Raw genomic sequence first — 23736 nt, forward strand, 5'->3', positions numbered from 1 at the left:
TTTTGAAAATGTCATTCTGCATTTGAATGACGACCCCCGTGAATTTGTTGTATGTTGAAATGTCAAAGTTTCCAAAATACATGTGTTCATCTGCAGGCAAATGTCCTCATTCAAATCTCGTAATTCGGTATTTTGACATGTTGACCTTTGCAAGACATAAACAAGACAACGTATTTGCCACTGATAAAGCCCTGTTTTTACACCGAGCGACTTTGAAGGCTGTATTTATGATGTGCGATTCTCAGAATCAATTAAGCATAAAACGCGTGACTTTTCATCGCCAGAAAGGGAATGGCTAACACGTTTTGTAGTAGACTTTTGACCGTATTCTCATTATTTAACTTGAAGAGCATGACTTTGTTTGAAATATTAGTTTTCACAAATACACATACACATACAAGTTGCCGCATAGACCGTCCACCAACTATGGTTGCGGTATCGACCTAACTACATCGACCCACAGCTAGCAGTTTTCTGAGCGTCTACTTGCTGGGAACGTCTGGTATTTAATATCACGGGGCTTGAATCTATGTAATGTTAGATTACAACGTTGTAGTATGTATCAAAATTGGTTATATTAAACATGTATCCTAGGGTCCTAAACGTAAAAGTTTTATGTTTCAAATATCAGTGCATGCTTAGGAATTATACAAACTGTTTGAAAAAAATTGTCCAACATTTAAAGTAGTGTTGTTGTAAAGTGATCAGAGAATTACACTTTGATCGTAATAATGCTTGACTCAGTTTGGCACAGTTGTCGAGAAATACCATGGTGTTTTACGTTAAATCATGTCGACTGCTACCTCGGTTACCGATCTCCGTCCCCCCGAGACCAAAATGAAATCGGCCGTTGGTTCACTTCATACATTCAGCTAGTCCTTAGCAACTATATACTTCTTACATACAGACAGGGGCGATTCTGCTGTGAGCTATATGTGATAGTTCACGTAATTACCCGTTGTTTAAAACCTGGGCCCCAGGGAAGTGTCCGGCAACGAACATGTACCGCTAAACCATGACTCAAAACACACGGTCATTTGGAATTCTTATTATTTTCTTGGTTGGTCTCGGCAACTTCATCACGGGAGTGACACGTGTAGAAAGTCGAGGCGTACCTTCGGTTTCAAGTACCTCGGTTGAATCGACCGGAGAGTGCCAATGTAGTAGAAGTGAGAACCCTAAAGCTGATCTGAAGGCCTATAGGGACGCTTTAAACTACAGACAACTGTACTGTCTCTCTGGCTATCACTTACAAATTCTACCTAATGGAAGTGTTGGTGGGACTAGAGATGATCACGATATATACGGTAGGTTTTTATCAGAGTTATTTTGTTTTATATATGGTTATTGTGAATGTACTTCTGTCATTTATAAGGATAAGTCTCACATACGGTATGGGTAAATCATACAATATACGATGTCAAAATCTTTTGGAGACTTTTAGAGTACTAATCAACAATGTCATTGTATTGACATAAGATATGCGTGTATCTATTGTGTTATTTGTACAGAACAATGCTTTTTTTTCTCCAAATTTGAGAAATACCCGTAAGTTTGTAAACTCAACATTCATAGCTGTATGTACGAAAAGCGGAACTCGGTGCCAAGAAAGTGGTGTCTTAACAAGGCTTTCAACTTTGCTGGAAATTTATGAACATAATAATTAAGTGTCTCCAAATTTAACATACAATCCTGTGGAGTGCGTTGCGAAACACTTCTTGAACTTTGCAACCCACCACACGAACGACATGTCAGTTGTCGTAATGATAAATTTATCTCGGTGTATTGGAGCGTAGGCGAGACTTGTCGTCCGTAGCGATGGAGTGCATGGAACGAACGTGTTCACCAAGCGGGAGTCTCTGCATTCCACCTGTCGTGTATATGTGGCTATTGTTCACAATTACCTATTGTTTAACTTCTTCTATTATGCTGGCGATACATTATGGTGGAGGGTGTTGACAAACCGTCCAGACATCGAGAAATCGTGCGCGGGAATTCTTAATTTAGTCAAGGATTTAACCATGATCCAGACGAGATATACTTTAAGTGGTTCCGAGAGGGTTCAAGGCAACGACTTATGGAGACAACATTATAAATCTGTGAAGTCTTATATGGGTTTCCACATGTTCAAAGGAATGTTGCCTAGAGCGAAGTTTGGTGAAAAAAAACCGCCCATACTAAACAATAATTCACTGCCGTACATACATTAATGACAAAGCTAAAAGTTGAAATGCCTACTACAGACATACTAGTTTATTTCTTCGATCTTCAACGCCAATAAATCTGTTTAAGTGACCGTCTCAAAGCCACATGGCTTTGCTCACATTTGTGGCAATGAAATGTCGACAACATGAATAGAGTTACAATAGGCAATGAAGATTTCATCGTCGTAAACCACAGCCTCTTTTACGACACCGTCCAATACGCACCGCCACAGAAGAAATGACAGCTGAGTCAGCTCTGGTTTGCGAGAACGTGAAAATTAATGGCTGCATAATATGAAACTGAAATGGTACACCATGATGGGGGGCGTGGTGTCTTTGAGGACAAATTTAGTTCAGTCAGTAATGAAATTTGAGACGAACTAACATGAGAATGTATGACAAGAAGTTGAATTATAACATATTTGTTGTAACATATCTGTAAACCACGGCAGCCTCATGTTAGAATTACCATGTTTCAATTAATAATTATGGGTCAGTGGAAAATTCACACACTTCACAACCAAATATTCTATTTAAGGGTACAATTAATTATTACTAAAATGGTTGCTGTAGGTTCAAGTCGCAGTAGGACACTTTTCCTGTAAGACATTTATCCACACCCTCTGTATGTCTTTACACCAGAATTCTGACTTTATGGGATTAGAAGGACATGCCCACGGACACATCAAACAAACACAAATAAAAGCAACAAACGGTAGACCCAGATCGGCAAATATCAAAGTCATTTATACAATATCCACTCATACATAAGGGATCAATATACGCCAATGGCTAGCGGCTATCAATGGTGTCTATCTGTATCGATACGTCAAAATGTATAAACGCAGTTTTGAAATAATCAGTAGTTGTCTAAAGTAGGGTTATCCAATTCAGGAAAGGTCAAAGTAACCAAGCAATGGCATTTCCCACTTTCAAAAAATAGCCTAAAACCCAAAATGATTACAAACTTAATTAACATACATGTAATATTTTATGGTCTTGTCGAAGTTTCATGATGTCATGGCTCATTGCGTTTGAATCACTATTGATGTGAATGACATCCTCCTGAGGGTACACTCGTGGCGTTAATTTCGGTGCAATAGTACATATATATTGATTCTATTCTTGTCCATGTGGAGATTTACCACTATTATTTATTATTGTTAGTTTTCAGCCTGTTACAGTGACATTTATGAGTAACTTTCCAAGGGTACTATACAATACATGTAGAGGCTCACATTGTATTAGATAAGGATTAAAACTTTGTGTTTGAAAAACAGTTGTATGCTAGATCTATAGAAAAATCCACTCTTGAACAAAACAATATACCATTTCTACCGCTGCGCTTGTGACTCCACTGATACGATAACACTATTAGATGTAGGAACCCTGGATCGTGGACTGAATCATAGGGCTTTAGGCTGCCCATTGGTATGAACATGATGAGCGGATAAATGTGTCTGCATTGTATTGCTATGCACCTCTATTGTTGGCAGATTTAAAGTATACACACAGGGAGAAGCGAGCGTGTAACTGGTCGATCAATCGATCGATTTATTTATTTATTTATTTATTTATTGATTATTTGATTGAATGATTGATGGATTGAATGATTAATTTTTGTGGTGAACTAAAACTTATTTTTGTGGTGATATTGATCAATTGACTCATTTTGTGGTGATATAAAACCTTTTTTTTCCTTCTTTCCCTAGCTACTTTTTTCTCTTTCGGCTGTACACAGTTCTGTCTTTCTTGACTAAATATAGACATCTTATCCATTCTTCTCCTCTGATCTAAATTAAAACACCCCTAATCTCATAATTACCAGGGGATAGATTACTGCCAAAATTTACTTTATTTCTTATCTACTGGGTTATTATCAAACCGAACAAAACACTCAGTGATGTGCAAACTAGTTTATCTCACCACAAAGATTTATCATTCAATCGATAATTTATTCAATCAAATAATCACTCAATCAATAAATCGAACACTCGCTTCTCCCTGTGGTCACAGACAAGTAAGAGAAAAGTTTTTGTGATAAAATTTCTAAAGTATGGTCCTCCCCGAAAACCGACTTGTAAAATACCCCCCCCCCCAACTCCCGCCCCTCCTCATGTGATTGCAGAAGGCTTCCTAATTAGTTAGGTAGTCGGGTATATGATGCATACAGACAAAGATAGCCATGGTCAGAGCCAAGGTCGAATTAATGAATAGTGTCAGTGATCACGTGACGAAGACGTTTGTAGGCTTGTTGAAATGTACTTTTGATTAGGGTTTAGATGATTTCGGTGAAAAGCTTTATCACAAAGCTCTGTGTGTGTGTGTGTGTGTGTGTGTGTGTGTGTGTGTGTGTGTGTGTGTGTGTGTGTTTCTGTTTATTTTTATCTAATTATACATGAAATAAGGAAACGAAAGAGCTGTTACTACCACTTCACCTACCTTATATTCCTAGAATTCTGTTAAATCAATAGGTGTGTTTTATGTGTGCCAAATAATAAACGGTTTACGTGTATTTCCGGTTTCGAACTAGCCTACCTGTAGACTTGAAGAACCACTATTTAATTCTCGCTACCGTTCCCGAAAATTCACAAAAAATCAAAATGTCAGTTTACAACGGAATAGTGTATAGTGTAGCGACGGTCGTTCTCAAGTCTACAGGTCGGCTAATTTCGAACTTAAAAATTATTCATTTTGTGAAAATGATGTTTAACCCCCCCCCCCCTCCCGGTTTGACCCTGCATCCGGCATCATTCCACTCCACTTCAAGTCAACAAGTTTGTGACGTCACTGACATTCATAGTCCTCATCAGTCCTGATCAGCCTCACCTGTATTAACGAGATTTATGGCATTTTAACCTTTCTTCAACCTGTGTAAAACTTAAAATAACACTTTTCATGAATTGGACATACCAATGGATGCCTTAGTGGATGACTTGCCAGGGTTCATTGACCCTTTAAAATGTCCACAAATAATCACTACGTGACGCCCAGTCAACATCACAAGTATAAATGATTTTATTACTTGTATTTACCTGTGATTGCAAGTGACACTGGTGACATGTGTTCACCCACGTTCGTTTACAGATAACTTCCTTTACGTACAATAAAAACCGTTTGTACACAAATATGGACATGTGCTATACTGTTTTACATTCAATAGAGAGGACACAGTAAAGTGCCATCCTCAGAAGACAAATTGCCAAAGAACCCTCATTGCTTTCCATATATATGGGGATGATATGACCACTTTAACCCAGCGTCGTAAACCACAGCAGCCTCTTTTACGGCACCATCCAGAGAGACATATTTCGTTGCTTCAACAGAAATATGTACTCTGGCGTGTGCGAGAATGCTTTAACACATCGGACACAAAGTCGTTATTATAAACTTAATATTAAATGTATTACAAAATGTGTAAACAACGAAATGTCAATTACAACAAGTAAATCACGACATTATATACAGCAACTGTCTTCTTAAAAAAATACAATACGTTCATTTGGGTTACCACACAAAGACCATTGATATTCGGGATTGTTTTGGTGCATAATTTCGCAATCCAGTGTAGTGGTCAACAAACTAACGATAGTATGTTTGGTATTGATCTATGAAACTATTCTAATCTGATAACTGTATCTTTCAAAACGTGCCGGCAATGTTTACAATCGCCATTCCATCATACCAACTCCTTAAAACATATCAACAGTCTATTTCCGATGGAATTTTTCAAAATTTAGTAGCCCACCAGTTTATTTTCGATTTGCCCACTTCCCTGTCTACCAAGAAATGTACTCCGAGTTTGATTCACAACGATTGTAGTGTAAGGTAAATACCAGTAGTCTGGTGAATATTTCATCAATTCAGTTTCGAAAGATACATAACGCTATGTATAGGAACACTCTCCATATTTATGTTCATAAGTCATTTCCGTTGCCTTGACAACCCTCAATACATGCAATAGGTCTAATATGCGTTTTTGCGGCAAAGGGTGAAATACTTTTCCAAATTTCCACGGACGTTTGGTTGACTTTTTACCGACAAAATAACTTCAAAGTTTCAGTCTCTAGTTTATAGCTTGGACGAATAAAACTTCAATTGCGAAGATTTTCTTGGTATTGTAAACTTTCATAAATTAAAGTGAAACTAATTCATTAAAGGTATTAAAGGGACCGACTGTACTTTAAATTGGTAATCATCGGAACCTCAGACAGCCAACACTTGTGTGAATTGGTTTAGAATAGTGAAACTGATAATCGACACTGATAATTGCAACATATTATTAAATACTAATAGTATATATAGTGCCATTGGATTACAGACTGTAAAAGTATGCACGACCTACCTATATATACAACACAAAGTGATATTTCGGTACTTTTATCTTTGTAGTTTTGGATGGCATACTTATCATCTCAAACAACAGTTTGTACTAATAGCCATTCTAACTTTAACTGAAAGTATTTAGTAGTAGTCTTATTACACCGTGAAGCTAATAATACTTGCTAACACTCCTCAAGAAGATGTCAAAGGTCAAATTCAGGTCGCGGTCCTGTGCTTTTTTCGGTGGTTTTGTGAGGGCGGGGGTTGACTTAAGTAAATATCATGATATATCAGTCGTTTCTTGGCTTACCGACATGTTTATAAAGATTTGATTACCGTATGGAGATACCCGTAAACCAACAAAGAGCCCGTGGGGACAGTAGATCATGTGATAAAGGCGAAAATCATGGCATCTACTATGAACAAAAAGTGCTGAATATTTCTCTAAGAATGTAATATGTTGGAGAGATAAGATCGGATAACTGGTCGCAAGGGGCGTTTAGGATGTTCTGTATGGTGCAGTTGATTCCATCATAGATCTGTCTTAGGCCTTACCAAACTGTATTTGTCTGAAATAAAATAAAGTAAATATTTAAAAGGAAAACTGCGATTCAGAAGGTTATGCCAAGATTTGCGATGCTATTGAGCATCCCTTTAGAGGGACACAGTCTGTAACTGCAGTCATATTTGGCTACAAAATACACATACACACAATGCACACAAACAGTTATTAAGAAGTATATTTGAGTGGACAAATAACAATAACAATAGATAACTGAGACTGACGCATCTTTTGATGTGTCTTATTTTAGAGTATTAAAATTGTTGCACAAACCTTCAAATATTAAGTATGTATGACAAAGAGTATATCTATCTGGATACCTGGTGAGAGCTCTATCAGTTCCTATATCTATCTGGATACCTGATGAGTGCTCTATCAGTTCCTATATCTATCTGGATACCTGGTGAGTGCTCTATCTGTTCCTATGTCTATCTGGATACCTGGTGAGAGCTCTATCTGTTCCTATGTCTATCTGGATACCTGGTGAGTGCTCTATCTGTTCCTTTATCTATCTGGATACCTGGTGAGAGCTCTATCTGTTCCTATATCTATCTGGATACCTGGTGAGAGCTCTATCAGTTCCTATATCTATCTGGATACCTGGTGAGAGCTCTATCAGTTCCTTTATCTATCTGGATACCTGGAGAGAGCTCTATCTGTTCCTATATCTATCTGGATACCTGATGAGTGCTCTATCTGTTCCTATATCTATCTGGATACCTGATGAGAGCACTATCAGTTCCTATATCTATCTGGATACCTGATGAGAGCTCTATCTGTTCCTTTATCTATCTGGATACCTGGAGAGAGCTCTATCTGTTCCTATATCTATCTGGATACCTGATGAGAGCTCTATCTGTTCCTATATCTATCTGGATACCTGGTGAGAGCTCTATCAGTTCCTATATCTATCTGGATACCTGGAGAGAGCTCTATATGTTCCTATATCTATCTGGATACCTGATGAGAGCTCTATCTGTTCCTATATCTATCTGGATACCTGATGAGAGCTCTATCAGTTCCTATATCTATCTGGATACCTGATGAGAGCTCTATCAGTTCCTATATCTACCTGGATACCTGGTGAGAGCTCTATCAGTTCCTATATCTATCTGGATACCTGGTGAGAGCTCTATCTGTTCCTATATCTATCTGGATACCTGATGAGAGCTCTATCAGTTCCTATATCTACCTGGATACCTGGAGAGAGCTCTATATGTTCCTATATCTATCTGGATACCTGATGAGAGCTCTATCAGTTCCTATATCTATCTGGATACCTGGAGAGAGCTCTATATGTTCCTATATCTATCTGGATACCTGATGAGAGCTCTATCAGTTCCTATATCTATCTGGATACCTGATGAGAGCTCTATCAGTTCCTATATCTACCTGGATACCTGGTGAGAGCTCTATCAGTTCCTATATCTATCTGGATACCTGGTGAGAGCTCTATCTGTTCCTATATCTATCTGGATACCCGGTGAGAGCTCTATCTGTTCCTATGTCTATCTGGATACCCGATGAGAGCTCTATCTGTTCCTATATCTATCTGGATACCTGGTAAGAGCTCTATCTGTTCCTATATCTATCTGGATACCTGGTGAGAGCTCTATCTGTTCCTATATCTATCTGGATACCTGATGAGAGCTCTATCAGTTCCTATATCTATCTGGATACCTGATGAGTGCTCTATCAGTTCCTATATCTATCTGGATACCTGGTGAGTGCTCTATCTGTTCCTATATCTATCTGGATACCTGATGAGTGCTCTATCAGTTCCTATATCTATCTGGATACCTGATGAGAGCTCTATCTGTTCCTATATCTATCTGGATACCTGATGAGTGCTCTATCAGTTCCTATATCTATCTGGATACCTGGTGAGAGCTCTATCAGTTCCTATATCTATCTGGATACCTGATGAGTGCTCTATCAGTTCCTATATCTATCTGGATACCTGATGAGAGCTCTATCTGTTCCTATATCTATCTGGATACCTGGTGAGAGCTCTATCTGTTCCTATATCTATCTGGATACCTGGTGAGAGCTCTATCTGTTCCTATATCTATCTGGATACCTGATGAGAGCTCTATCTGTTCCTATATCTATCTGGATACCTGGTGAGAGCTCTATCAGTTCCTATATCTATCTGGAAACCTGATGAGAGCTCTATCTGTTCCTATATCTATCTGGATACCTGGTGAGAGCTCTATCTGTTCCTATGTCTATCTGGATACCTGGTGAGTGCTCTATCTGTTCCTATGTCTATCTGGATACCTGGTGAGTGCTCTATCTGTTCCTATGTCTATCTGGATACCTGGTGAGTGCTCTATCTGTTCCTATGTCTATCTGGATACCTGGTGAGTGCTCTATCAGTTCCTATATCTATCTGGATACCTGGTGAGTGCTCTATCTGTTCCTATGTCTATCTGGATACCTGGTGAGTGCTCTATCTGTTCCTATGACTATCTGGATACCTGGTGATATCTCTATCTGTTTCTATATCTATCTGGATACCTGGTGAGTGCTCTATCTGTTCCTATGTCTATCTGGATACCTGGTGAGTGCTCTATCTGTTCCTATGTCTATCTGGATACCTGGTGAGTGCTCTATCTGTTCCTATGTCTATCTGGATACCTGGTGAGTGCTCTATCTGTTCCTATGTCTATCTGGATACCTGGTGAGTGCTCTATCTGTTCCTATATCTATCTGGATACCTGATGAGAGCTAGATCTGTTTCTATATCTATCTGGATACCTGGTAAGAGCTCTATCTGTTTCTATATCTATCTGGATACCTGGTGAGTGCTCTATCTGTTCCTATATCTATCTGAATACATGGTGAGTGCTCTATCTGTTCCTATATCTATCTTGATATCTGGTAAGAGCTCTATCTGTTCCTATATCTATCTGGATACCTGGTGAGAGCTCTATCTGTTCCTATGTCTATCTGGATACCTGGTGAGTGCTCTATCTGTTCCTATATCTATCTGGATACCTGGTGAGTGCTCTATATGTTCCTATATCTATCTGGATACCTGATGAGAGCTCTATCTGTTTCTATATCTATCTGGATACCTGGTAAGAGCTCTATCTGTTTCTATATCTATCTGGATACCTGGTGAGTGTTCTATCTGTTCCTATATCTATCTGGATACCTGGTGAGTGCTCTATCTGTTCCTATATCTATCTGGATACCTGGTGAGTGCTCTATCTGTTCCTATGTCTATCTGGATACCTGGTGAGTGTTCTATCTGTTCCTTTATCTATCTGGATACCTGGTGAGTGCTCTATCTGTTTCTATATCTATCTGGATACCTGGTGAGAGCTCTATCTGTTCCTATATCTATCTGGATACCTGGTAAGAGCTCTATCAGTTCCTATATCTATCTGGATACCTGGTGAGTGCTCTATCTGTTCCTTTATCTATCTGGATACCTGGTGAGAGCTCTATCTGTTCCTTTATCTATCTGGATACCTGGTGATATCTCTATCTGTTCCTTTATCTATCTGGATACCTGGTGAGTGCTCTATCTGTTCCTATGTCTATCTGGATACCTGGTGAGAGCTCTATCTGTTCCTATATCTATCTGGATACCTGGTAAGAGCTCTATCAGTTCCTATATCTATCTGGATACCTGGTGAGTGCTCTATCTGTTCCTTTATCTATCTGGATACCTGGTGAGAGCTCTATCTGTTCCTTTATCTATCTGGATACCTGGTGATATCTCTATCTGTTCCTTTATCTATCTGGATACCTGGTGAGTGCTCTATCTGTTCCTATGTCTATCTGGATACCTGGTGAGTGCTCTATCTGTTCCTATGTCTATCTGGATACCTGGTGAGTGCTCTATCTGTTCCTATGTCTATCTGGATACCTGGTGAGAGCTCTATCTGTTCCTATGTCTATCTGGATACCTGGTGAGAGCTCTATCAGTTCCTATATCTATCTGGATACCTGGTAAGAGCTCTATCTGTTCCTATATCTATCTGGATACCTGGTAAGAGCTCTATCAGTTCCTATGTCTATCTGGATACCTGGTAAGAGCTCTATCTGTTCCTATATCTATCTGGATACCTGGTAAGAGCTCTATCTGTTCCTATATCTATCTGGATACCTGGTGAGAGCTCTATCAGTTCCTATATCTATCTGGATACCTGGTGAGTGCTCTATCTGTTCCTATGTCTATCTGGATACCTGGTGAGTGCTCTATCTGTTTCTCGACATGGTTCAACTTGTTTACAGTGATAGATTGACAGAAGGGCATTTTCAATATAAACAACAATGGCCACTGAAAACCATCACGTTACAGTCCATATGTACGCCATGGGCAAGGTACTAAAAATGTCATACAGTACCAGCTGGTGTCAATGGAAACACCTAATGAATATGATTAACAAACCTAAGGATGTTTTTATCTTCAGGCAAGAGGAGACACAGGTTTGCCGCAAAGTGATTATTGATTTACGACAGTGAGTTAAGACATGGTTTGCCATAAAAATGGTTGGTGAATTACGACTATATATGTTGTCCTAGGCATTGCACACAAACACTGTTTTTCGAATGATAAAACGCCGTCGTATAATTTTATGGAAAGACGTCGCATCAAAGTGTTGAAACATTTGACCCTAACGTTTACCACCACATTTTTCAATACATGGCAGTTTCTATTATGAGCACTATTTGGAATTTATTACATGGTGTATTATCATATAAATCTGTAGTAAAAACATTTTCATAATAAATTGTATCTACTTTTTATTACATTTTGATAGCCCAAGTAGTGGTTACAAAAGCTCATAAAGGGATAGCCGTATAGCTCAGGGGTATAAGTGATGGGTGGAAGAGATCAAATCAGAATAGGATATTTTGACTGTAGTAAAGGGGGGGGGCGACACAGAGGAACACAGACAGATAGTCGAGGGTAAAACGACAGGTCAAAAGACAGGAAGAGGAAGACACGCATACACATATCAAGATAGGAACAGACGCGCACACACACACGCACACACACACATACATACATACAATGATACATACACACATACATACATACATACATACATACATACAGACAGACAGACACACGACGTGTACGTGAGGTGGGAGGCACGGAGTGAGAGTGTGTGGTTTATATAGTTTATATAATTCGTAATACAGATAATCCATTTCACATTCATCAAAGATCAACAAACATTAAGTTCACCCCTTGACACTATTACGGGAGGCTTCAGTAAATTACAAGGTAAAATGTGACGACAATCCCCCTATTCCACTTTCTAAAACGTGGCCCTCGGCCCTCCCTCAATGTCCTTTCTCTTCTAAAACTTGACACAAAAGGGTACAAGTCTCAGAATATATCAATGTTAAAGGACTTTATCCCATCACTGCCACCAGATTATAATTTTAGAGACATTGGTTGTTTCCTACCGCAACCACCACCACCACCACTACCACCACCACCACCACCACCACCACCACCACCACCACCACCACCACCACCACCACCACCACCACCACCACCGTGTAATTTTATGACGGAACTGTATTAATTAATTCTAATGTTTTGATCTAATTGACAGAGTTGAATGCCAGAACTACCAAGACTTGATGTGCGCACTACCGACATTGTCGGAACATAACTCAACATTCCCAGTCCACCACATTTATCCCCAATATCTCACCACACTGTTCCCCTTCACCCCTGTGAGATCCACTCCTCTTTTCAAACCACAACTAAATTGACTCACTACGTGGTTATCAGAAGCGATTTCACCGATATGTTCTGATATCACTTTCAAATGATGGTAGTGATGGGATGTCACAGCAGTAGAATGTGGAACTGGTGACAGTGATGGAATCATGTCAAACTCACAAAATAATTCAATTAGATAATATAATGAGTCAAAGTGATCACTTTAATTGCCAATGACGAAACACATGCTTTATACACCGTCATGGGCGTGTTTTATATGTGACGGTAAAAACTTTATACGGGGTATCACAGGTATCAAACCAATATTGAAGGCACATATATATTAAACATAATATATAATAAGTTACTCTTGAAACACTTAAGTAATGTGATTGTTGTACTTAATAGTCATTAGGTACTGACAAACGAGAGTTTAGAAAATTATATTTTAATAATTTTGATAACCAATTTTGATTATGTTTTTACATCCAGTTTCGATTTATAAATTCCTTGATGAAATATCTGTATCGTATTTATGGAAAGGCACTTGAATGTTGGTAGTTTGGTCAACCACAACCACCACCACCACCGCCACCACCATCATCACCATCACCACCACCACCAACACCAACACCACCACCACCAACACCACAACAACAACAACACAGCTGTAAAGATATGAGGTATTCGAAATCTTCAAGGTCATCTCCCTACAGACAAGTAGAGTCGGGGTCGATGAAAGGAGTCGAACCAATTAGCAAGTTATGAGTGTCTCAAATTTCTGATGAAATAAGATCATACAACTATTTATTTTCCCACGATACTAAATCCACAACTGTGCTCTACATATTTACTATGGCCTTCAAATTTGCCTAGGACGTTATCTAGATCACGAAAAAAGTCTTCGTAGAAGACACTGGCAGTCAAACACTTTACTTCCATGTGAGTGAATGGTGACATGATTTAAGGTATTTAGTGGCCCTAAATAAATATTAAAAGTGTCTCTGATATGCAGGAAATGGCTGGATTTCGATAATTGACCCTGAATGTCAAAGCCAAGGTAAAAGATCTAGGTCTCAAAAGAACGTTTACACCAAAAAATATGGAGATAGACACTTGAATGGAGTCTCTAAGTATTAAAGCTTTTGGATTTTTGGTCAAGTATCAGTGTTCACTACAAATACGGCCATCGTTCAGTAAAAGTGACATGAGCACCAAAAGTAATGGAGATGTACTTGTATCTCTTGGTCTGCATTACCTTTAGACATGATTTTAAAAATAAATTGGCCACATGTAAATGTTACAGACTGTCTGTAGTATGCTAAAATTAACTTGATTTTGATAATTGACTGTGAAAGTCAAAGTCAAAGTCAAATGTCACTGTTACAAGAAAGCTTGCATGTGTTATATGTGATTAGGCACTTCAATGAAGTCTCTCTGCATTTGAGTTATTGATTTGTTACCCCAAATATGGCCACCATTCGGGGACATGATCATCAAAAGTATTACCTGCGACCATGGGTGAAAAGAAATTGGCAAAGTGTCTGTAATAGGCAATAAACAGCTTGATTTTGATAGACTCTGGTGATTAAAATCAAGGTCAAAAGTAAATGTCTTGAAAGAAAGCTTGTACCTGATGATATTGGTGTAGACACTTGAATGGAGTCTCTATGTATTGTAGTTTTTGAGTTATGCAGTAAATATTGATTTTTAGCAGCAAGTATGGCCGCCATTTGGTCAAATTTGCATATATCATGAAACAAAGTGACATGCATATGTACCAGATGACATATCACCTTTGTAACCAGATTTGAAACAATCGGATATTGCATGTCTGAGTAATGACGTTATACGGACGGACGCACCCAGGGGGACGGACGGAGCCCACAATTATAGTTCCCCTTCGGGAGACTACAGATGGACCGGACATGCTAGTAGGATTCTGAGTATAACCTGCACCCAGACAATCATGATTTTGTAAACATTTTTTTTGACTCTTCTGAGTCGTAGGGATTCGTCAGACTGTGCCGTAGAGGGCGCAAAGGTATACTTGACAGGAGTGATTACAACTTCACAAGACCAGTTTAAAAATATTTCCTCTACTGGTATAAAGATTTGATATGATTGATGGTATAAAACGCGCTAAAATTAAATTTAAATGCATAATCAAAGATTGTTGACTCTTTATCATCCAAGGCAATTAGTAAAACAACTTGCAATGTTTCAAATAACACAGTCCTGCTCAAGACCACTCTAGTTACTTTACAGCCAATCAGAGTATTATAGAACATAGCGAAACAGAGCATAGACATATCTACTCACACAGGAGCTACTATCCCCACAGTAACTCTAAATTGTGACTGGTGTCTGACCTTGCTATCGTGATACACAAGTCATAAGTAACTTGATACCATGGGGATAGTAGTTTATAATAGCGTAGATGTTCCCCGTGTTCTATACTACTAACCAGGGACAAGTCAAACTGCTGGTGTAAATTTTATGCAAATCAAGCACCGGCAGAGGTCATTTACCTCCGAGTATGTGGCGAATTTGAAAACAAAGTAAAAGATAATAATTTAATTGAGGGCGCTGTCATGTACAATTTTTCATTGACTTTTCGCTACTTTCCTTTTCAGCAATTGTCCTCATCGACACCGTTAGTATGGGAACGATCACAATAAAAGGAATTAAAAGTAACCGTTATCTCGCCATGAACAAAAAAGGAGCCTTATACGGATCTGTAAGTATCTGTCACATTTTTTCGTTCGTTTGTAAATTTGTACTCCTTGTTGTTCCTAGACATTTTACGTTTTTAAAGGGCCACACTTCCGTCTGATACTATGTTGATTTGTTTCATATGACGAAGTACTTATATTATATAGTATTCTGCTTCATAGAACCACTTTAATCACCACGAGTAAGGTTGTAGCATCACTTTAGCAAACTAAACAAACGATTTGCTAATGTTATCTACACCTTGAAATGACCAATGTCCCTGATACCATAGAAATACAGTTTGTATCGTGGGATAATAGGCATGATACATACATACATACATACATACATACATACATACATACATACATACATACATACATACATACATACATACATACATACATACATACATACATACATGCACACGCACACGCACACACACACACACACACACACACACACACACACACACACACACACTCGTGCCTCTAAGCAGAGGCATTCACTCACATATGTATGATGGGTTCCGTCAAAGAACAAAGGTACATATATAGTGACCAGTAAAACCTAGTCAGTAGCAAATTTTATTCAACCCATTTTTTTTGCATAAAGAGGCATTATAACGATACTTTTGTCATTTCCGAATTTATTGATACCCTAAAACAGTATCATTATGTCAATTTTGTATCATAAACGATTTCCTGACATAGCTCAACATATGTTTCAATATCATGTGAATATTTTAAAGATGGAAGAAATATAACCATGTACCGTACCGTACCGTACCAGAAAACCAAACTAGAAAATGTCCCTTCAACTTTTCTATACCTTTGACTCTGACCACGGCCAACAAGCGCCCTCACTAGAAAAGAGATCAAAATCAACTGTTTATGATTTATAATGACTTCACCTTCGACGTGACCTTTATTCTATATTCATTTTTATGATTACAGGCGGAACTGACTGAAGAGTGTTATTTTTATGAACGGCTAATAGAGGATTGGTACTTGACCTACGCATCTCACAGTCATCCCGCTAAAAAGCCGAGAAAAAACAGAAAACGGGAGTGGTATATAAGTTTGGACAGTGATGGTTCCCCTAGGAAAGGAAAACAATCGCGAAGAGGGCATGAAATGTCACATTTCAGGACCAAACCAGTGACCCCAGAAAAAGTACCACAACTGTACGATTTCGATGTCTCACAATTGGAAAGAATCAAGCCCTGGAACGTGTATAACAGTGACCGCTGTATTCCTATGTAGCATATAAATGCTAACATTACTCTGATGATAAAATTACTCTCATATTTGGAGTTGTATCGTTTATGGATTATTATTTTGAGAGTTAGACCGAACTATTGGTCGTTGATGGCGCTCTCTACACGGTGTGGCAAACCAGGCTGAATGGGAGAGCCGACAACGAGCAATCTGTCCATTTTAAGGTGTTTTTCCTTCTAGGAAGGTAAAACAAACAAAAAAATCACAAATTTTATTTGTCCAAGATATATTAGCAACATACATGTAATTAATACCATGCAATGTATGGGATATGTTGACAGCTAGTACGGCAACATTATAGTACTCCGCTGTTGTATCTTATTTGATTCGTCGAAATCACCGCCATTTCCACCGTGATTTTGCCGATCTTGATCATGATTAATTAGTCATTTTGTTGTCATGGTTACCGAAATTTCACGTTAACAATGTTTAGTTACATAACTAAAAAATTAGAAGATTTTGAATTAGTTATTATTTATATATTTATATATGACATGGCAGATGTTACTTCTATTTTTGTTCGCCTTTTTGAAAATTGTCGAAATAAGGTAGACGAGCTCAGCTGTCAGCTATACTATACTCTCTTAAGCAATACCATTACCGTAAAGTGGCACAAATTTGAGTTTATAAGCTTCTATCACCTCCAGCATGCTGACACCCACTTAGTCCTAAATAATTGTTAATGTGTAAGCTTATAACATTTGCGAAAATTTAAGCTGAAATGCCGGAAAAAGGGACTGACCTGTGCAGTGCACCTATAAAGTTGTAACTGGAACAGTTCTTAAATGTACTTTTCGTAAGGCACAATAACTTACTCATAATATCATACACCGTGAACAGTATTGCATTGTGGGTGAATGTAGTTTTGTAGTTTTGTTTTTGTGTCTGCACCCCAAAATCAGCGCCCTCAACTGTGATCATGATTTCAACCTGTTTCTGTACTGCTTATGGATAATATCAACCACTGATTAACATGTACAAGTCTACTTATTGGTATTTTAACAATTTCCAATGAATACATTGTAGTTATCTGATCGGAAAATGATACTCCAGTTACAACCAGTACAGTTTTAACATGGGGACAAATTCAAAACCGAGCTTTCGCTCAAGATTTAAAATTTGTCAATACACTACCCATAGATAATATTGAACTCTAATTAACAGATACAATGTCTTTTTATAAGTAATTTACCATTTTTAGTTGAAAAAATTAATACAAGTAAGTTAGTTTGTGTGTGTGTGTGTGTGTGTGTGTGTGTGTGTGTGTGTGTGCGTGTGCGTGCGTGCGTGTGTGTACATATGTATGTATGTATGTATGTATGTATGTATGTATGTATGTATGTATGTATGTATGTATGTATGTATGGATGTATGGATGTATGTATGGATGGATGTATGTATGGATGTATGTATGTATGTATGTATGTATGTACGTGTATGTATGTATGTGTGTGCATGTGTGTGTGTGGGGGGGGGTCGGGGTGTGTGTCGTGATGGTCTTTTGACTGATAGTCATACTTAAACTAGTCTAACTTATCATCAGTTGACTTGTTATACCCACCTTACTATCGTAGCATGTACGGTAAAAGAATGTTCAGAGTACTGTATTGAGATGAACTGTACAATCTTAGGATAGCATAGGATGTCAGAGTGTGATATAACTGTTTGTTATTGAAGTTTATCAGAATGTTTCAACAATCCTGATATCAATATTTTATTAGCAAATTATACTTTTATTAACAAATAGTACCTTTGTGTGTGTACGCGAAATATACGTAAGAGCGAACGTTTTCCGTAGTTTTTATGTGTTGTTATATCGTGTACATATTTATGTTTCAATGGTTTGTTTTATTTTGTGCAGATGTGAGGAAAATGCACTATAAGAGTACAAAGTAAGGCTATTTCTCGTTTAATTTGATCATTGATAGTGGGTTCGCAGTTGGGATTGAGCGCCATCAGTCAATTCACCTTTGTAATCTTTCGTTTTTCTTTCCTGGTGGCATTGGTATTCACTATCCCTCCACCCCAGAAATTGTAAGGCCGCGAAGCTCTGTGGGGAAAACGGTAAAAACACACATCGCAATTTCCTTTGTCCTCTCAGCAGAAAATTGACTTGGACTTGCGTTTATGAAAAACTAATTTTCCTAGTCTGCCCAAAAAGTTCTAGGAATTTCTAACTTACATAGGAGTCACTGTAATAGCAGATGTACATTATTTGTAGTTTAACCGACGCAAGTATGTTACTGTTAGAGAATCGTCATTTTACGGCGGGGGGGGGGGGGTCTGACGGTTCACTAAAAAAAGCCAGAGGTGGTGGGGATGGGTTGGGTGTGGGTAGGTGGGTGGGTGGTTATCAAAAATCTCATTGAATCTGAGACATGATAGTATGGGGTAGTGGGGAGCTACTTAACTTACTGAAGTATATAGAAAACACTTATATGCACATGGACATATGGTGGAACCGAGGCGACTTCTCAGTTCAAGAACAAGTTATGATGTCGATGGTGATGAAAATACTATGACACATCTTAATATATATTGGTTAGATTCACTGGCCGAATATTTTTCTTTATACTGTAATAAGGTTATAGACTTTTGTAGATTAGTTAGTAATGTATATAGTGGTCTGAGTGTATAAAGAAACCAGCCATGTACTGTAAGGCTCTCCCAGTCTGTAAGGCTCCCCCAGGGGTGGGGAGGTCTACAGACGTTTGGTTAAGGACCCCACCCTCTATACTAATAGTCACGTACATTAGATTAGAATGTGAACTTTCTTTATATCGATTTGTTTGATAATTAATATATTTTGAAATTTTCCCAAGTCATACTCAATGACTGTTGCAGCTGATTTGTGATAACAAAAATATGACCATTTCCTTCACATGACAATATATTGCCAATATTTGATAACGAAATATGAGTATTTCCTTCATATAATGTCCTATATTTGACTTGTATACTTGTTTTATGTCCTACGAACACACATTTTTTGAAAGACATTTCCATGATATGAATTGATTCCATACCTCAGAATTAAATAACAATTCATTTTTATGTCTTTATCGTGTACAGATTTGTTTTCTTCTTTGTGTGACGTCATTTTCATTTTGCTAGGTGTTAAAGGGACACACTCTGTAACTTGGTGGTCTTTGATGATTACTTTCAAGGGACAAAGTCTGTAACTTGATGGTCTTGGAGGTTACGTTTGTTTAAAGTGACACAGTCTGTAACTTTATGGTCTTTAGGTGGTTATTTTGTTTAAAGGGGCACAGTCAGTAACTTTATGATCTTAGGTGGTTACTTTTGTTTAAAGGGACACAGTCTGTAACTTTATGGTCTTTGGTGGTTACTTTTGTTTAAAGGGTCACAGTCTGGAACTTAATGGTCTTTGGTGGTTACTTTTGTTTGCAAGGACACAGTCTAACTTTATGGTCTCTGGTGATTACTTTTGTTTAAAGGGACACGGTCTGTAACTTTATGGTAGATGGGGGTTACTTTTGTTTAAATGGATACAATCTGTAATTCTATGGTCTTTGAATGATAGTCAAGAATCCTTACATTATTCCGACATGTGGAATCTAAAACCCGAATCAACTCGTAAATGTATTCAGACATGATATAAACATGCCATTGTGGTATAAATTTTGATTAGTTATGACTTCACCCCCCTCCCCTCAGCTTTGGTTCCTAAGCTTCTTTGTGCATACTTCACCATCTCTATCACACTGTGTAGTCTTCGATTTGTATAAGCTACACATTTTAATGTATTCTGTCATTGTATTTTATGCACTGACGAGTCGAATATGTGGTCTTGTCTACAGACGGTGTCACTTGAACAGGTGTAAAATACACCACTATGTCGATTTCCTTCTCTGTCGCCTTTTTCGCTTGGTCATTATTGGTTGGTTAAACCATAGACAGTGGAGGAGGGAGGAAAACTGCCAATCACAGGGGTGTGCTTGAACAATATACTAAATGTTGTAATTGGAAGTCAAACCAGTACATTCCCAACTCTATTTCATTATGTCTAAGTGGCATATCTAATGTCGTATTGGTTTTCACTCACATTCATCTTTATCCAGTACATCACATATATTTGATAACTGAGGACTAGAAATCACTAAATAAATTCACATTTTAAATGCATTTTATTAAACTGCAATACATGTACTCTGATCCACGACAATCGATTTTAAGATCATACCCTTCACCCCTATATCATAATAGAATCGTTCTGATCCACGACAATCGATTACATGTATAAGATCAAACCATTCACCCCTATATCATAATAGAATCGTTCTGATCCACGACAATCGATTATAAGATTGCACCCTTCACCCTTTCATTATAATAGAGCCGTTCTGTTCCATGATAATCGATAATAAGATTAAACCCTTCACCCCTATATTACATTTCATAATAGAATCGTTCTGTTGTTGACTGAAATCAAATCAGATAAACAAACCCATTCTCAAATCATTCTTTGAAAATACCAGTTCAAAATTTCATATACAACTACATCTATACATATAGAATTATTGTTATGCACAAACTTATGTTGTCCAACTACATCCACACTAAATAACGTACATAATATAAGTAAAGGGGGGGGGGAGCGGTGGGTTCTGGGAGTTTTGTACATAGATTGTATATCACAAATACCATTGTACATACATTATGTTTCACGCTGTTGTGATCATCAGACAATATAATTATATATACTCATTTATTTTTATCTTGGCATCTATATGCGAATAAGCAATATAATACATATATACACAATATACAATGTAAACTATATCATATACAAATGATACACATTTAATTAACATCATCAAAGTATTTCTTAACATCTAAAGAACTACCATAAATGGATTTGCTGTCCGTGAATTTTAGTTAAATAAATGAATACTGTAAAATTCGGGATCGGTTGTTGACTGTACTGTCGATCATACTGGGAAAGGGAGAGAATTTAAATATAATCATTTAGTAGAACATGGAAAAATCAAGATGAAACTTTGAATTTATAAATTATAAACAAAAGGCACAATTTAGATACAAAATACGCGATTTCAAAGTCTTGCTTTGAAATTAGAAAGGGTTATGCGATAAGCGAGATATCGGATGTTGTTTACATTTTAATCCCCAAATTTAGTGTGATCGCGTAGTTTGATCCCCAGAGGACAGTGAAAAAATTGCTTTTTCACTTATAAAAGTCCAGCTTTCGCGATGGGAGGCTTTGTGGTCTCATTCTACACACCGTGCTCATCCCTCATACTTCCAGGGACATCTAAACGAGCCTGGCTCCCCATCAGCTCTTGGTGTCTCTTCCTTCTGTATAGTATTATGCCGACCAGTGACATCATGATAATTGCAGCGCCAGCGATGCCCACACCAACGTAGATTAAATTCGAATTGGTCGACTCTGTTGAATATTGAAAATGTCAATTTATAAAAAATCAGTAACATAATAATATGATTTTGAGTATAAAGAGTAACTTTTGTTATGTTTAATATGTTAACTACCAAATTACATAGCTTATGATTACCACTAGAACTGTCAGTGGGTTAGCAGTGTAAAAATTACAAAAAAAAATATACAGATCGCGTCACGGCGTCCATGGGAAAGCGACTCTGTGCTATTCCAAAGTTAATGCACAGATTTTTGATCAAAATGTTATTCGCAGTATTTACGTCAAACTTGACCATAATGTGGAAGCAATGTTTCTAATGCTATGCATTTTATCCGATGACAACAGTTTCTACAGTCTATGTCAGCTGACAACCTTTTCATTATGGGGGTGCATCACTTGCGCCATCAGAAAATGGGTATTACAAATAAATCAACAAGTCACATCCATTCGGCACCTGTAAAGACGAAACAAACCCTTTAGATTCCTAATCTAATCACAAGTGTTATACGTCAGATAAACGCCGTTTCTTTAGCACGGTAAAATTGACAAACCTTCTCCCTTCATCTGCAAATGACCTCCGATGGATGATTTTGTGGTGATGGGATCGGATTGCACTTTGCCGTTCGCATCTTCTTGTAGGGAGTCTGCATCGTTTTCCCCCATCTTCTCTACTGATGACGGTTGTTTAACTTTAAAATTGACAAATGAAAACAACAAATTCAACCTTGTTACATCATGTATTTCCAGATCCACAACCTTTATCTTGGATAACGTGGATGTTAAAACTTGATATGACCATTCCGTTCTGACACAATCCCATGGCAGTCTCGAAATGACATCACAACAAGGAGATTCAGATTGTAGTATTAGATCTCACGAGACCAAATTCAAATTGGTTCATAAAATACTACCCTCTCAACAACAAATAGCACAGGAATGGCCTTCCACAAACGTCACACTGTAAATCACCTCATCTTGTCTTAGACAGTAAAACTAACCAACCTTACCAAATTCTGATTTTTTGGGGGTTGGACCATAATTAATGTGTAGGAATAATTCAAGCATTTCTTCGCTTTAATTTAAACTGGTATGTTTTGGAAAGTTATTGAATTTGTTCTATAAAAGATTGTATACTTAACCAATACACACAATATAATATGATAAACTGAGAGCTTTCAACAGCAAACTGTTAGTCTTGTTCTAAACTGGGTTAGGTATATTATATCGCGTAAAACTTACCATTGAAATACTTTGTCTGTAATATCCCGTACGTCATGGCCATCATAAATTGTCCAGTATTGGTCAACTCAAGAAGTAGAAGGTTGTACTCTCCAGTTGGCGCTATTGCAATGTCTAAAACCGGTACGTCATCAGATTCCAAAACCAGACGCTTCCACTCTCCCTCCAGTGTATCACGTACCAAAGTGCTATAAGAATTATCTACCGCTATAATCTTCTCCCCTCCTGGCACCGCTGCTATCTTGTGAAGTTTTTCGCTGCTTTCAAGCGCACCATTCCAAGGACCCTTAAGACTCTC

The 23736-nt window shown here is 37.9% G+C and overlaps 1 protein-coding gene across 1 annotated transcript; it reads left to right on the plus strand.

Moving 5' to 3' along the window:
* The first annotated feature begins 918 nt into the window (after positions 1–918).
* LOC144439056 (fibroblast growth factor 9-like) lies at positions 919–17071 on the plus strand. Its single transcript, XM_078128304.1, has 3 exons — positions 919–1307; positions 15424–15527; positions 16459–17071. Exons 1-3 carry the CDS (start codon positions 1016–1018, stop codon positions 16765–16767), a joined length of 705 nt encoding a protein of 234 aa, XP_077984430.1. The 5' UTR covers positions 919–1015; the 3' UTR covers positions 16768–17071.
* The last annotated feature ends 6665 nt before the right edge of the window (positions 17072–23736 follow it).

Source organism: Glandiceps talaboti, chromosome 8 (genome assembly GCF_964340395.1).
Source record: "Glandiceps talaboti chromosome 8, keGlaTala1.1, whole genome shotgun sequence".
Lineage (NCBI taxonomy): Eukaryota > Metazoa > Hemichordata > Enteropneusta > Spengelidae > Glandiceps > Glandiceps talaboti.

Bases quoted from the DNA above. Each gene is read 5' to 3' on its own strand.
- LOC144439056 (XM_078128304.1), top strand. From the start codon at position 1,016: ATGACTCAAAACACACGGTCATTTGGAATTCTTATTATTTTCTTGGTT. The intron at 1,308-15,423 runs GTAGGTTTTTAT...TTTCCTTTTCAG, and splicing joins AGATGATCACGATATATACG to CAATTGTCCTCATCGACACC. The intron at 15,528-16,458 runs GTAAGTATCTGT...TTATGATTACAG, and splicing joins AAGGAGCCTTATACGGATCT to GCGGAACTGACTGAAGAGTG.